We start from the raw sequence: 13,241 nt of genomic DNA on the forward strand, positions 1-13,241 counted from the left end.
TCTTCCAAGCATATAATATTTTTGGGCTCAAAATGCTTCCAAACATATAATATGTTCACATAAAACAAACATATTAATGTTTCGGCAGTATCCAATAATATATGTGCTTCCTGCAAAATATGTTTGGGACATATGTTAAAGAAGCGATTTTTTTTGAGGGTGTATCAATATTTTTGATTAATTGGTGGCTAAATTTGAGTCGGGATGATTCACCATATTCGGGGGCAGCGTCGACTGACAAAAAATTGTCGGCGGCGCGACTCAGCGGCTTCATTCTCTGGAGCCGATATATTCGGCGGCGGCGTCGGCTGGCAAAAACTGGTCGGCGGCGACTAAAATTGGCGGCGCGACTCGGCGCCTTCATTCTCTGATTAAGGTATTCCAAACGGTTGTAAGATAAATTGTACAATCTATCAATCCAATTTATGCGGCGGTCATATCAGAGAATGAATCCGCCCAGTTATGCCGTCGTTTTTAGCCGCCGCCGACTATTTTTTGAAAGTCAACGAGTTAACATCTGAAAATTTTGCTTATAATTGCTGTATTTTCTTCCAAATTTATTTCGGCTTAGCCGTAAAGCCGCCACACAGTGCTTCGAAAGCGGCAAAAATATATGCTCCGATTTTTATTCTAATTTATGTTTTTAATAGTCTATGAAATCGAGCTTCAAATACAAAAATATAATTTTGCTATAATCGACTAGATATATTTTTAGAATAGATTTGAATTTTAAACTTTTTTGGCCGAAAATTGGGTTAAATTATGTGGATGATATAAAATAACGAACCGTCCGATTTTAGGGGAGTTATATATTTCTAAAAATAACTTAAATTCACCGTTAGTTTAACTACGGAGGACCATCGTTGCCAGAATTGTTAATTTTTTTCCTTAAATTTAGGACACGAATCATGCGTTCCTCCGTTAAAGTCGCATGTCTTTGAACTAAAGCAAGTTAAAGTAAAGAAAAAAAATGTTTTTAATAAAAAAAAACAATATTTAGTTTATATATGGAATCTTTAGATTTAAGTTAAATTAAATTACAAAAAATGGAAGAGATTAATAGCTTAATTAAGATATCGCATAAAGCGAATGGAAATTCTATGAGATCTGTATTCCAATTTAAATTTTATTGATTAGATTTAAAGCTAGATGGTGGGTCCCCCAAAAATTTTCTTTATTTTAAGAAAGCCACATCTTTGGCTCAGAACCAATAGCAAAATCCTTAAGGGAGGGTCCAAATTTTTGGATGCAAGTAAAAATGTTTTTTTGGTGTACACGTATGGGAAATTTGAACATTTTATTATTTTAAAATTTTTATACTTTTGTTTTCTTTCTGCGCTAACTTACGAAGTAAGTCCTTTTTCCTTCATAGGGATAGCGATGTCATCAAAAATCAATTTTTCGACCGTGACAGGACTCGAACCTGCAATCTTCGGATCCGAAGTCCGACGCCTTATCCATTAGGCCACACGGTCAGTTAGTAATTTTTATCCAGTAAACAGTTTTAATTTTTTAACTAAAATACTAAAATTAAAAAAATAAAATAAAAATATCACCATGATTTATAAATATTTATGACATGTTTCATTAAAGTTGATTAACATTCTTTAACCTACGATAACCCCAAACATTGCAAGAACAACACAACTAATGAATGTCTCATTTTTTTTTAGATTTGAATCCATGATTGAATATGACGTCATTCAACTTTGATATGAGCTAATTCTATATGTAGTATTACTCCATAGGTTCTCCCATTTCAAATATATTCTTACATTAACAATTAGAAAAACCAATTAGTTATTAAAATGTTTGGCTTATAAATTATTTTACTTCTATTACAAAAAAAAAGAAAAATTACCAGAAAAAATAAAAAAACATTTCCAAAAAATTATTTTATTTCGACCGTGACAGGACTCGAACCTGCAATCTTCGGATCCGAAGTCCGACGCCTTATCCATTAGGCCACACGGTCATATTGTACTACATTGTCAAATGTCATTTTTGTGTTTAGAGTCCCCACATGTATGAAAAAAGCCGTATAACAATTCTTAACAATAAAGATCGATGTTGCCATATCTAAGAGTCACTTGATGATTTAGTCAATACATAAACCCCAATGGTAAGGGATTGTGTCATTACTAATTAAATGCTTTCAAACACCCTGTAATATAGTCAGCCTTTTTCTTTATGTATTCTGAATAATTAAAATAATTATATTTCAAAGGTTTGTTGGCATATTTTTCCATTAAAGATTATGCGGCAAAAACTTGCAAGAGAGTTAAAATGAATTTTACTCTTTTTGAAATCCCTTCACCATGATTTGGTATCACGGTTGCCACAGTTGGTAGAATTCTACCAAAAATGGTAGATTAGAACAATTATATATGTTTTGGTAGATTTTGCAACGAAGAGATACTTCACAATTTTCCTGTAGAAATAAAATTTTTGACAAAATTTTTTATAGAAACAAGTATATACGGCCGTAAGTTCGGCCAGGCCGAAGCTTATGTACCCTCCACCATGGATTGCGTAGAAACTGAAGACTGTCATCCACAATCGAATTACTTGGGTTGCGGTAACACTTGCCGATGACAAGGTATCTTAAAACTTCCTAACACCGTAATATATACCACATAGTCCATACGTGGTATATATTAAACTAAAAAAGGCCGATTACAGTTTAAAGTTTCTATAGAAATAAAATTTTGACAACATTTTCTATAGAAGTAAAATTTTCTATACACACAAAGAAAATTTCATTAAAATTGAGCCAACGAAAATTTTTCATTGATATAACGAAACATTTTCATTAAGACAATGAAAATTTTCGTTAATAGTACGAAACGTTTCGTTGACTAACAAAAAATTCGTTATAATAAAGAAAAATTTCGTTATATCAATGAAATTGTTTCATTGGCTCAATTTTAATGACACATTTCATTAATATAACGAAACTTTTTCTACCAGTGTAGAAATAAAATTTGGATAAAATTTTCTATAGAAATAAAATTCTGACAAAATTTTCTATAGAAATAATATTTTGACAAAATTTTCTATAGAAATTACATTTTGACAATGTTTTCTATAAAAATAAAATTTTGGTAGATTATTTTTGGCTCGAGTGGCAACCATGATTATGAACCGATAAGGACCAATTTTTGTGTGATTGGGGATCGCCTATATATAACTATAGACCGATATGGACAAATTTTGACATGGTTATTAGTGGCCTTATACTAACAGCACGTTGCAAATTTCAACCGGATCGGATGAATTTTGCTCCTCTAAGAGGCTTCGGAGATCAAATGTGGGGAACGGTTTATATGGGGGCTATATATAATTATGGACCGATATGGACCAATTCTTGCCTATTTGTTGGAGACCACATTCTAACACCACGTTCCAAATTTCAACCGGATCGGATGAATTTTGCTCCTCCAAGAGGCTCCGGAGGACAAATCTGGGGATCGATTTATATGGGGGCTATATATAATTATGGACCGATATGGACCAATTCTTGCATGGTTGTTAGAGACCATATACTAACACCACGTTGCAAATTTAAACCGAATCGGATGAATTTTGCTCCTCTAAGAGGCTCCGGAGGTCAAATCTGGGGATCGGCTTATATGGGGGCTATATATAATTATGGACCGATATGGACCAATTCTTGCATGGTTGTTAGAGACCATATACTAACACCACGTTGCAAATTTAAACCGAATCGGATGAATTTTGCTCCTCTAAGAGGCTCCGGAGGTCAAATCTGGGGATCGGTTTATATGGGGGCTATATATAATTATAGGCCGATGTGGACCAATTTTTGCATGGTCATTAGAGAACATATATCAACACTATGTACCAAATTTCAGCCGGATCGGATGAAATTTGCTTCTCTTAGAGGCTCCGCAAGCCAAATCGGGGGATCGATTTATATGGGGGCTATATATAATTATGGACCTCTCTGGACCAATTTTTTCATGGTTGTTAGAGACTGTATACTAACACCATGTACCAAATTTCAGCCGGATCGGATGAAATTTGCTTCTCTTACAGCAATCTCAAGCCAAATTTAGGGGTCCGTTTATATGGGGGCTATACGTAAAAGTGGACCGATATGGCCCATTTTCAATACCATCCGACCTACATAACTAACAACTATTTGTGCCAAGTTTCAAGTCGATAGCTTGTTTCGTTCGGAAGTTAGCGTGATTTCAACAGGTGGACGGACGGACGGACGGACATGCTCAGATCGACTCAGAATTTCACTACGACCCAGAATATATATACTTTATGGGGTCTTAGAGCAATATTTCGATGTGTTACAAACGGAATGACAAAGTAAATATACCCCCATCCTATGGTAGAGGGTATAAAAATAACCCCCGGTCTAACAAAGAAAAGCACATTTTTTTGTCAAAATTCGTTTTTATTATTCAACATAGTCCCCTTCAAGAGCGATACAACGATTATAACGACCTTCCAATTTTTTGATACCATTTTGGTAGTACTCCTTCGGTTTTGCCTCAAAATAGGCCTCAGTTTCGGCGATCACCTCTTCATTGCAGCCTAATTTTTTCCCTGCGAGCATTCTTTTGAGGACTGACAACAAGAAAAAGTCGCTGGGGGCCTGATCTGGAGAATACGGTGGGTGGGGAAGCAATTCGAAGCCCAATTCATGAATTTTTGCCATCGTTCTCAATGACTTGTGGCACGGTGCGTTGTCTTGGTGGAACAACACTTTTTTCTTCTTCATATGGGGCCGTTTTGCCGCGATTTCGACCATCAAACGCTCCAATAACGCCATATAATAGTCACTGTTGATGGTTTTTCCCTTCTCAAGATAATCGATAAAAATTATTCCATGCACATCCCAAAAAACAGAGGCCATTACTTTGCCAGCGGACTTTTGAGACATTCCACGCTTCGGAGACGGTTCACCGGTCGCTGTCCACTCAGCCGACTGTCAATTGGACTCAGGAGTGTAGTGATGGAGCCATGTTTCATCCATTGTCACATATCGACGGAAAAACTCTGGTGTATTACGAGTTAACAGCTGCAAACACCGCTCAGAATCATCAACACGTTGTTGTTTTTGGTGAAATGAGAGCTCGCGCGGCACCTATTTTGCACAGAGCTTCCGCATATCCAAATATTGATGAATGATATGACCAACACGTTCCTTTGATATCTTTAAGGCCTCTACTATCTCGATCAACTTCATTTTACGGTCATTCAAAATCATTTTGTGGATTTTTTTGATGTTTTCGTCGGTAACCACCTCTTTCGGGCGTCCACTGCGTTCACCGTCCACCGTGCTCATTTCACCACGCTTGAATTTTGCATACCAATCAATTATTGTTGATTTCCCTGGGGCAGAGTCCGGAAACTCATTATCAAGCCAAGTTTTTGCTTCCACCGTATTTTTTCCCTTCAGAAAACAGTATTTTATCAAAACACGAAATTCATTTTTTTCCATTTTTTCACAATAACAAAAGTTGCTTCACAAAAGACGCTCTATCTCACAAACTAATTGACTTACAGACGTCAAATTTTGACACGAATCATTTACTAGCGACATACTAGCGACGCCATCTATGTGTCAGACCGGGGACTTATCAGCCAACCTGTTAAAAAGTTTTCTTCCTAGTGGGTTCACTGTTTATATCCTTCACCACTACTGTGGTACAGGGTATAATAAGTTTGTGCATTTGTATGTAACGCCAAGAAGGAAAAGTCTCAGACCCATCGTTTAGTATACCGATCGTCTTAGAATTAATTCTGAGTCGATTTAGCGATGTCCGTCTGTCTGTCTCTCCGTCCGTCTGTCTGTATATGTAATTTTGTGTGCAAAGTACAGCTCGCAGTTTATGTCCGATCGTTCTCAAATTTGGCACAGACAATCGCTATTGATTTAAAAAAACATCGGTTCAGATTTAGATATAGCTGCCATACATATTTATCACCGATCTGGTCATAAAGGGTGAAACGGTCAAAATTTGGTCAATATAAACTTGATGTATTTCTTTCAATTTTGCATTTAAAAAACCTGAACACCCCTCATTTTGAAGGTGTGTGTGTGTAGAATGTTGCTCCTATTTTGATTTTAGAATTCACTCTTCAGTTGTCAAAATGCCGTCCAAGCAAGAAGAGCAGCGTATCAAAATTTTGCTCGCGCATCGCGAAAATCCGAGCTACTCGCACGCAAAGCTGGCAAAATCGCTAAAAGTTGCCAAATCAACCGTTACAAATGTAATTAAAGTGTTTGGGAAACGTTTGTCGACAGCCAAGAAGTCTGGAACGGGGGGAAATCGAAAACCGGAAGCCGCTGAGACAACAAAGAGAGTTGCCGGTAGTTTCAAGCGAAACCCTAACCTCTCTCTCCGAGATGCCGCAAATAAGCTGGGTGTATCGTCTACAACCGTGCATCGAGCCAAAAAACGAGCCGGACTATCGACTTACAAGAAGGTAGTGACTCCAAATCGCGATGATAAACAAAATACGACGGCCAAAGCGCGATCCCGGAGGCTGTACACGACGATGCTGAATAAGTTTGACTGCGTGGTAATGGACGACGAAGCCTACGTCAAAGCCGACTACAAGCAGCTTCCGGGACAGGAGTTTTATACGGCAAAAGGAAGGGGAAAGGTAGCAGATATTTTCAAGCACATAAAACTGTCAAAGTTCGCAAAGAAATATCTGGTTTGGCAAGCCATCTGTACCAGTGGCTTGAAAAGCAAAGCAGAGCTCCGCCCAATTGAGAAATACTGGGCTATTGTCAAGCGGAATCTAAAGAAGACCAAAAAACTGCTAAGGACGAGCAGCAGTTCAAGGCAAACTGGCTTTCTGCGGCGAAGAAGGTAGACAAGGTGGCTGTACGAAATCTGATGGCAGGTGTCAAGCGTGAGGCCCGGCAATTCGGATTTGGAAAAGGGAAAACCTAACTGAATATTTTTCCTGAATTTTATACTAATTGAATTTGAAAAAGAAATTTAATTTGATTTTTTAAATAAACGATTTCACCGATTTACACGCGTTTTCCCTTGACCAAATTTTGACCGTATCACCCTTTAATTGAAATATTTATCAACGTATTTCCTTAAAATTTCGTACAGCAAAATGGTTTACGGTTCTCGTAAAATGTGCATTTTGCATATCATAACATATCAGCCAAATCGGTTCAGATTTAGATATAGCTCCCATATAACATATATCTTTCGTCCGATTTGCACTTATATGGCCACAAAAGCCAGAGTTTTGCCCTGATTTGCTTAAAATTTTGCACAAGGAGTATGTTTAGTAGTATCGTTAATTGTGCCAAATTTAGTTGAAATCGGTTCAGATTTAGATATAGCTCCCATATATCTTTCGCCCGATATGGACTTATATGGCCCCAGAAGCCAGTGTTTTACGCTAATTTGCTTGAAATATTGCACTAGGAATACAATTAATAGTGTAGTCAAGTGTGGTAAATTTTATTGAAATCGGTTCAGTCTTAGATATAGCTCCCATATATATCTTTCGCCCGATTTGGACTAATATGACCACAGATCCAAAAGTTTTACTCTGATTTACATGAAATTAACAATTCTAAATACGCTTGCTATATTTTAATTAAATCGTTTCAGATTTAGATATATGTTAGCTCCCGAATACATCTTTCGACCGATTTAGACTCATATACCCACAGATATTTTTCGCCCGATTTTCCGTCATAGGACCACAGAGGTCAAAGTTGTAATCCGATTTACGTGAAATTTTGCACAGGGAGTAGAATTAACATAGTAACTATGCATGCGATTGAAATCGGTTTAGATTTCGATATAGCTTCCATATATGTATATGTTTTTCCGATTTAGGCAAAAATGGCCAAAATACCCACATTTTCCTTATAAAATCGCCACTGCTAAGTCGAAAACTTATAAAAATGACATAAATTTTCCTATTACTCTAATACACATCTATCGACCGACAAATCATAAATACGCTTTTGCGAAGTTGCCTCAAAATTGGTTCAGATTTAAATGTTTCCCATATTTTTTAGTAACATTGTGCTTCTCTAGAACTAAAATTTAAACCGGCTGATGTCCTGATTTAAATTTTAGTTCTAGAGATTTTGTAGAAGTACAACAAATTGTCTCCAAATCGGTTAAGATATAAATATTTGTATATGGGAATGTAAACCTTCATGAAGGAGTTGAGATGGTAACACAAATTTTGGTCTACAAATTGGTGAAGGGTATAACATAGTAACAAGCTTTTTTGCTTTGTAGTACAGATACAAAAAGTCAGCGATTTTAAAGACGATTTCATTAATTTTAAAGAATTTTTCAGAATTATTAAAGCCAAGTTGACCTTAATCAAATGAAATTTTCTTTTATATTAAGATACCCATATAAGGACAAAACGACTTCATTGAAAAGTTTATCGACTTTTGGTCAAGGAAAAACACGTAACAGAAAAGCCTCTTCATTCACATTTAAGCAACATATAGACGAAACTTGCGCAAAAACTATGAAGACAATAAGATGCTTGTGGGCCTTAATAAATAAAAACTCAAATCTTAATATCAAGAACAAAAATCTTATATTTACAATTCTTTCCTCCCAAACGAAATTTTAGACAAACAAAGTTCGTTTCTCATTTGCTTTTCGTTGAAAGGAAGTGTATTTGGAAGAAAAGTATATACTTTTTGTGAAAAACGTTTATTCTTTTCCAGGATGTAAAAACAATTTCTTAAAGACTAACTCAAAAAAAAAAATTTTTCTGGCTAATTGCATTGTCCCTCACATCTTTCTCACTTAGGAGGATTTTTAGTTCTTAACACCTTTTCCTGTAATACCAACAATGTAGAAGAAATTATACGATTTTATAAATTTTTAAATTTTTTTTTACCTTTCGCCTGGACGGAGAATCGAACCGCGGACCATGCAATTTGTAAGCCAACACACTATCCACTGAGCTATGTAGCCGTTATTGTCATCAATAGACATTTACCCATATAAAGGGTGATACGGTCAAAATTTGGTCAATATAAACATGACGTATTTCTTTCAATTTTGCATTTAAAAAACCTGAACACCCCTCATTTTGAAGGTGTGTGTGTAGAATGTTGTTCCTATTTTGATTTTGGAATTCACTCTTCAGTTGTCAAAATGCCGTCCAAGCAAGAAGAGCAGCGTATCAAAATTTTGCTCGCGCATCGCGAAAATCCGAGCTACTCGCACGCAAAGCTGGCAAAATCGCTAAAAGTTGTCAAATCAAACGTTACAAATGTAATTAAAGTGTTTGGGGAACGTTTGTCGCCAGCCAGGAAGTCTGGATCGGGGCACCCAGAAAAAAGTGACCCCTTCTTTAAGTTAAAATGAACTCATTGTGAAGAAAGTTGAACTTCGTATAGCGCCAAAGACATTTTTATTTGTTTGAACGATGTGATTTTCGTAGAAATTAGGAATAATGCATTCCATATATTAGTTAACATTTTCCTATATTTATATACCACTATACTACAGAATGAAAAAATTTAACTAATTTGAATTCATATATGGAATGATTTTATTGAAATTTTTTCATTCATTTCGACGAATCTTACACATTTGTGGTAAAACTTTTACTTCATAATTAGAACTGCTTTAAATACAATTTTATTTATTTCTATAAGCAATTTTATCTTCAATAAAAGACATGTTTTATTAATATATTGAATATATTTATTAAGAATCAACAGCATCGAATCTCTTTGAAATGGGTTCGATCCCTGCTTCGACCAAAGTTTTTTTTTGTTTTTTTTTTTTTACATATATTCCATGTTAGGAAGATTCCGAAACAATGTTCAACATTACATTGTAGTATATTAAATTTTGAACTGTAAAATGTGTCTTATTAAAGACCTAAAGTCAGAAAAGAACAGTGTTTGATATAAACGACATGGACTGTGTTGTTGGTTCAAAAGTAACTTTTTTTATTAAAAAAATTAATATTTTGTAACAAACGATTGTTTTTGGTGATAACTCTAACAAAAGAAAAACGTTTTCGGTACACGTTTTCCAAACGTTTTTTTTTTCTTTGCGTGTACATACGGATGTCCCATCTGGTATAAAGCCGCTCAAACCAACTTAAAAAAGCTTCAAGTCATCTAGAACAAATGTCTTAAGATAATAAACAACAAACACTGGAGATACTCCACCGATGCTCTACATATGGAAACTGGCTTTGAACGGTTACATTATTTTATTAAGAGATATACCGATAACTATCTGTATAAAATAGAAATCTCTTCTTATCCATTGATAAAAGAGTGTATAGACTTAACATAATAATTTTTGTACAACTTAATTAGCAAATAGAAAAGCGTACGTATGGGTATTTTACTAATAATTAGTAAACCACTCAATACGTACATTTTTTCAGTTATATTTGACATCTTACTTTACAATCAAATAAAGGGTTTTCCCTAATTTTTCCTTTTCGAACATTACATCCAATAAAAAGAAAACTAAACTTGTATTAAAGTCTCACTCGCTGTAATATATTATATAAAATCTCGTAACCTTGTAAATATTGTCTGAACAAATGGTAAATAAAGATGAATATATAAATTGAAATTGAATTGAATCGTATTTTAAGCACATGAAATCTTTGGACTCTCGACAATTTTTTTTCAGTGTAGGACCAACATTCAAAAAACCTAATTACCCCAAACTTTATTTACCCCTAGTTTCACCATGCCTTAACCTAACCTATGAGAGATGCTGCACTAAATAAAATATTTTAGATAAACTTTTTTATAATTAGTCTATATTTTTTGCATTATGTATTCACGTTTTTTTGTGTTTAGGTGATTGTTTTGTATTACATTTATCATATTTGAGAATAAATTACTCGTATTTATAATTTCCCAAAATTGATATTAGAATGATTCATTTATAAATGACGAATTGTTTACTAAAGAGTAAAGATTAAATAAAGGCCATATTATTTTTAGATAGTGTTCCGAAGAATTCTATGTTCACATTTATATGTTATATATTCTACTGAAAATATATGACAAAATTTAAATTTCGACGCAAAAGGCGTAGCATATTCTCAAACACCCTTGTTGATAATCCAGCTACACTTTTTGGCGAAAATTGTAAAATTATTTATATGCCATTCATGGAAACTGATTACCGGGAGGTGAATGTGACATACCAATGATAAAATTTTTAATTAAATTTATTTTATTTATCTTTCATTATAGGAGATAGGCCTTTGGTCACCATCATAGCTTGAAACTATAAAAGACTTTGGTGGCCAAGAAATTCACCATTACAATTATTTCTATAGCTAGAGTTTGGATTACTTGAGCACACAGTCGCCAATACACAATGAGATGTAAGTTAATATCGCATATCAATAGCATTATCCCTTAACCACTGTGATTATCGATCCTTTCCTATTTAGTTTTGTATTTTTTGCTAAGCATTTTATTGCTTTGCTTTGCCGCAAACGCTGTCCCATATCTACCAACGGCTCCTCCAACTCCACCAACTGAAGATGCTAATCCACCAAGTGGCAATAGTCCCGGTTACGTCGGACCACCAACTGACCCCCCTATGCCATTCACCCCTCAAGTAAGCACCGTTGCCCCTCTTTATCCTGGTTCCAATTAAACTTCAACAATGCCCAAGAGTTCCATCCAATTTGTGGCAACTTTCAGATACCCGGTTATGTAAAAAACAAAAACAAATAAATCTAAAATAGATAAGATAAAGAAATTATTTCAAAGCACTAGAAATTTTGGTTTGGCAGAAAATTAGAATTTTTAAAATAAAAATTTCACCCCAACTCGTTTTTGTATAAAAAGATCGACGTAATTTTCATTAGCAGAAAAAAAACTTCGTTTTATTAAGGAAATTTTTCATTAAAACGCAACATTTTCATAAATACAGTGTAATAAATTCGAGACTACATAATGAAAGATTTCATACTATTAATGATCACCTTCATTATATTAATGAACGATTTTCATTACGCCAAAAAATCGTTCTTTAAAGGGTGATACGGTCAAAATTTGGTCAAGGGAAAACGCGTGTAAATCGGTGAAATCGTTTATTTAAAAAATCAAATTAAATTTCTTTTTCAAGTTCAATTAGTATAAAATTCAGGACAAATATTCAGTTAGGCTTTCGCTTTTCCAAATCCCAATTGCCGGGCCTCACGCTTGACACCTGCCATCAGATTTTGTACAGCCACCTTGTCCACCTTCTGCGCCGCAGAAAGCCAGTTTGCCTTGAACTGCTGCTCGTCCTTAGCAGTTTTTTGGTCTTCTTTAGGTTCCGCTTGACAATAGCCCAGTATTTCTCAATTGGGCGGAGCTCTGGCGTGTTGGGAGGGTTCTTGTCCTTGGGAACCACCTGCACGTTGTTGGCGGCGTACCACACCATGGCCTTTTTACCGTAATGGCAAGATGCCAAATCCGGCCAAAACAGTACGGAACAACCGTGTTTCTTCAGGAAAGGCAGCAGACGTTTATTCAAACACTCTTTCACGTAAATTTCTTGGTTGACAGTCCCGGAAGCTATAAAAATGCTGCTTTTCAAGCCACAGGTACAGATGGCTTGCCAAACCAGATATTTCTTTGCGAACTTTGACAGTTTTATGTGCTTGAAAATATCTGCTACCTTTCCCCTTCCTTTTGCCGTATAAAACACCTGTCCCGGAAGCTGCTTGTAGTCGGCTTTGACGTAGGTTTCGTCGTCCATTACCACGCAGTCAAACTTCGTCAGCATCGTCGTGTACAGCCTCCGGGATCGCGCTTTGGCCGTCGTATTTTGTTTATCATCGCGATTTGGAGTCACTACCTTCTTGTAAGTCGATAGTCCGGCTCGTTTTTTGGCTCGATGCACGGTTGTAGACGATACACCCAGCTTATTTGCGGCATCTCGGAGAGAGAGGTTAGGGTTTCTCTTGAAACTACCGGCAACTCTCTTTGTCGTCTCCAGACTTCCTGGCTGTCGACAAACGTTCCCCAAACACTTTAATTACATTTGTAACGGTTGATTTGGCAACTTTTAGCGATTTTGCCAGCTTTGCGTGCGAGTAGCTCGGATTTTCGCGATGCGCGAGCAAAATTTTGATACACTGCTCTTCTTGCTTTGACGGCATTTTGACAACTGAAGAGTGAATTCCAAAATCAAAATAGGAGCAACATTCTACACACACACCTTCAAAATGAGGGGTGTTCAGGTTTTTTAAAT

General features: G+C 35.7%; 1 protein-coding gene and 2 non-coding genes across 3 annotated transcripts; 1 reads left to right on the forward strand and 2 right to left on the reverse strand.

Moving 5' to 3' along the window:
- Positions 1–1,402: 1,402 nt before the first annotated feature.
- Positions 1,403–1,475, reverse strand: TRNAR-UCG (transfer RNA arginine (anticodon UCG)). Its single transcript has one exon. It is a non-coding gene; the product is annotated as a tRNA-Arg (tRNA).
- A 427-nt stretch (positions 1,476–1,902) lies between these two features.
- On the reverse strand, positions 1,903–1,975 carry TRNAR-UCG (transfer RNA arginine (anticodon UCG)). Its single transcript has one exon. It is a non-coding gene; the product is annotated as a tRNA-Arg (tRNA).
- A 9,271-nt stretch (positions 1,976–11,246) lies between these two features.
- Positions 11,247–11,834, forward strand: LOC142219489 (uncharacterized). The gene is made up of 2 exons (XM_075288453.1): positions 11,247–11,376; positions 11,446–11,834. Exons 1-2 carry the CDS (start codon positions 11,370–11,372, stop codon positions 11,652–11,654), a joined length of 216 nt encoding a protein of 71 aa, XP_075144568.1. The 5' UTR covers positions 11,247–11,369; the 3' UTR covers positions 11,655–11,834.
- Positions 11,835–13,241: the final 1,407 nt, after the last annotated feature.

This window comes from Haematobia irritans, chromosome 1 (genome assembly GCF_050003625.1).
Source record: "Haematobia irritans isolate KBUSLIRL chromosome 1, ASM5000362v1, whole genome shotgun sequence".
NCBI classification, from domain to species: domain Eukaryota; kingdom Metazoa; phylum Arthropoda; class Insecta; order Diptera; family Muscidae; genus Haematobia; species Haematobia irritans.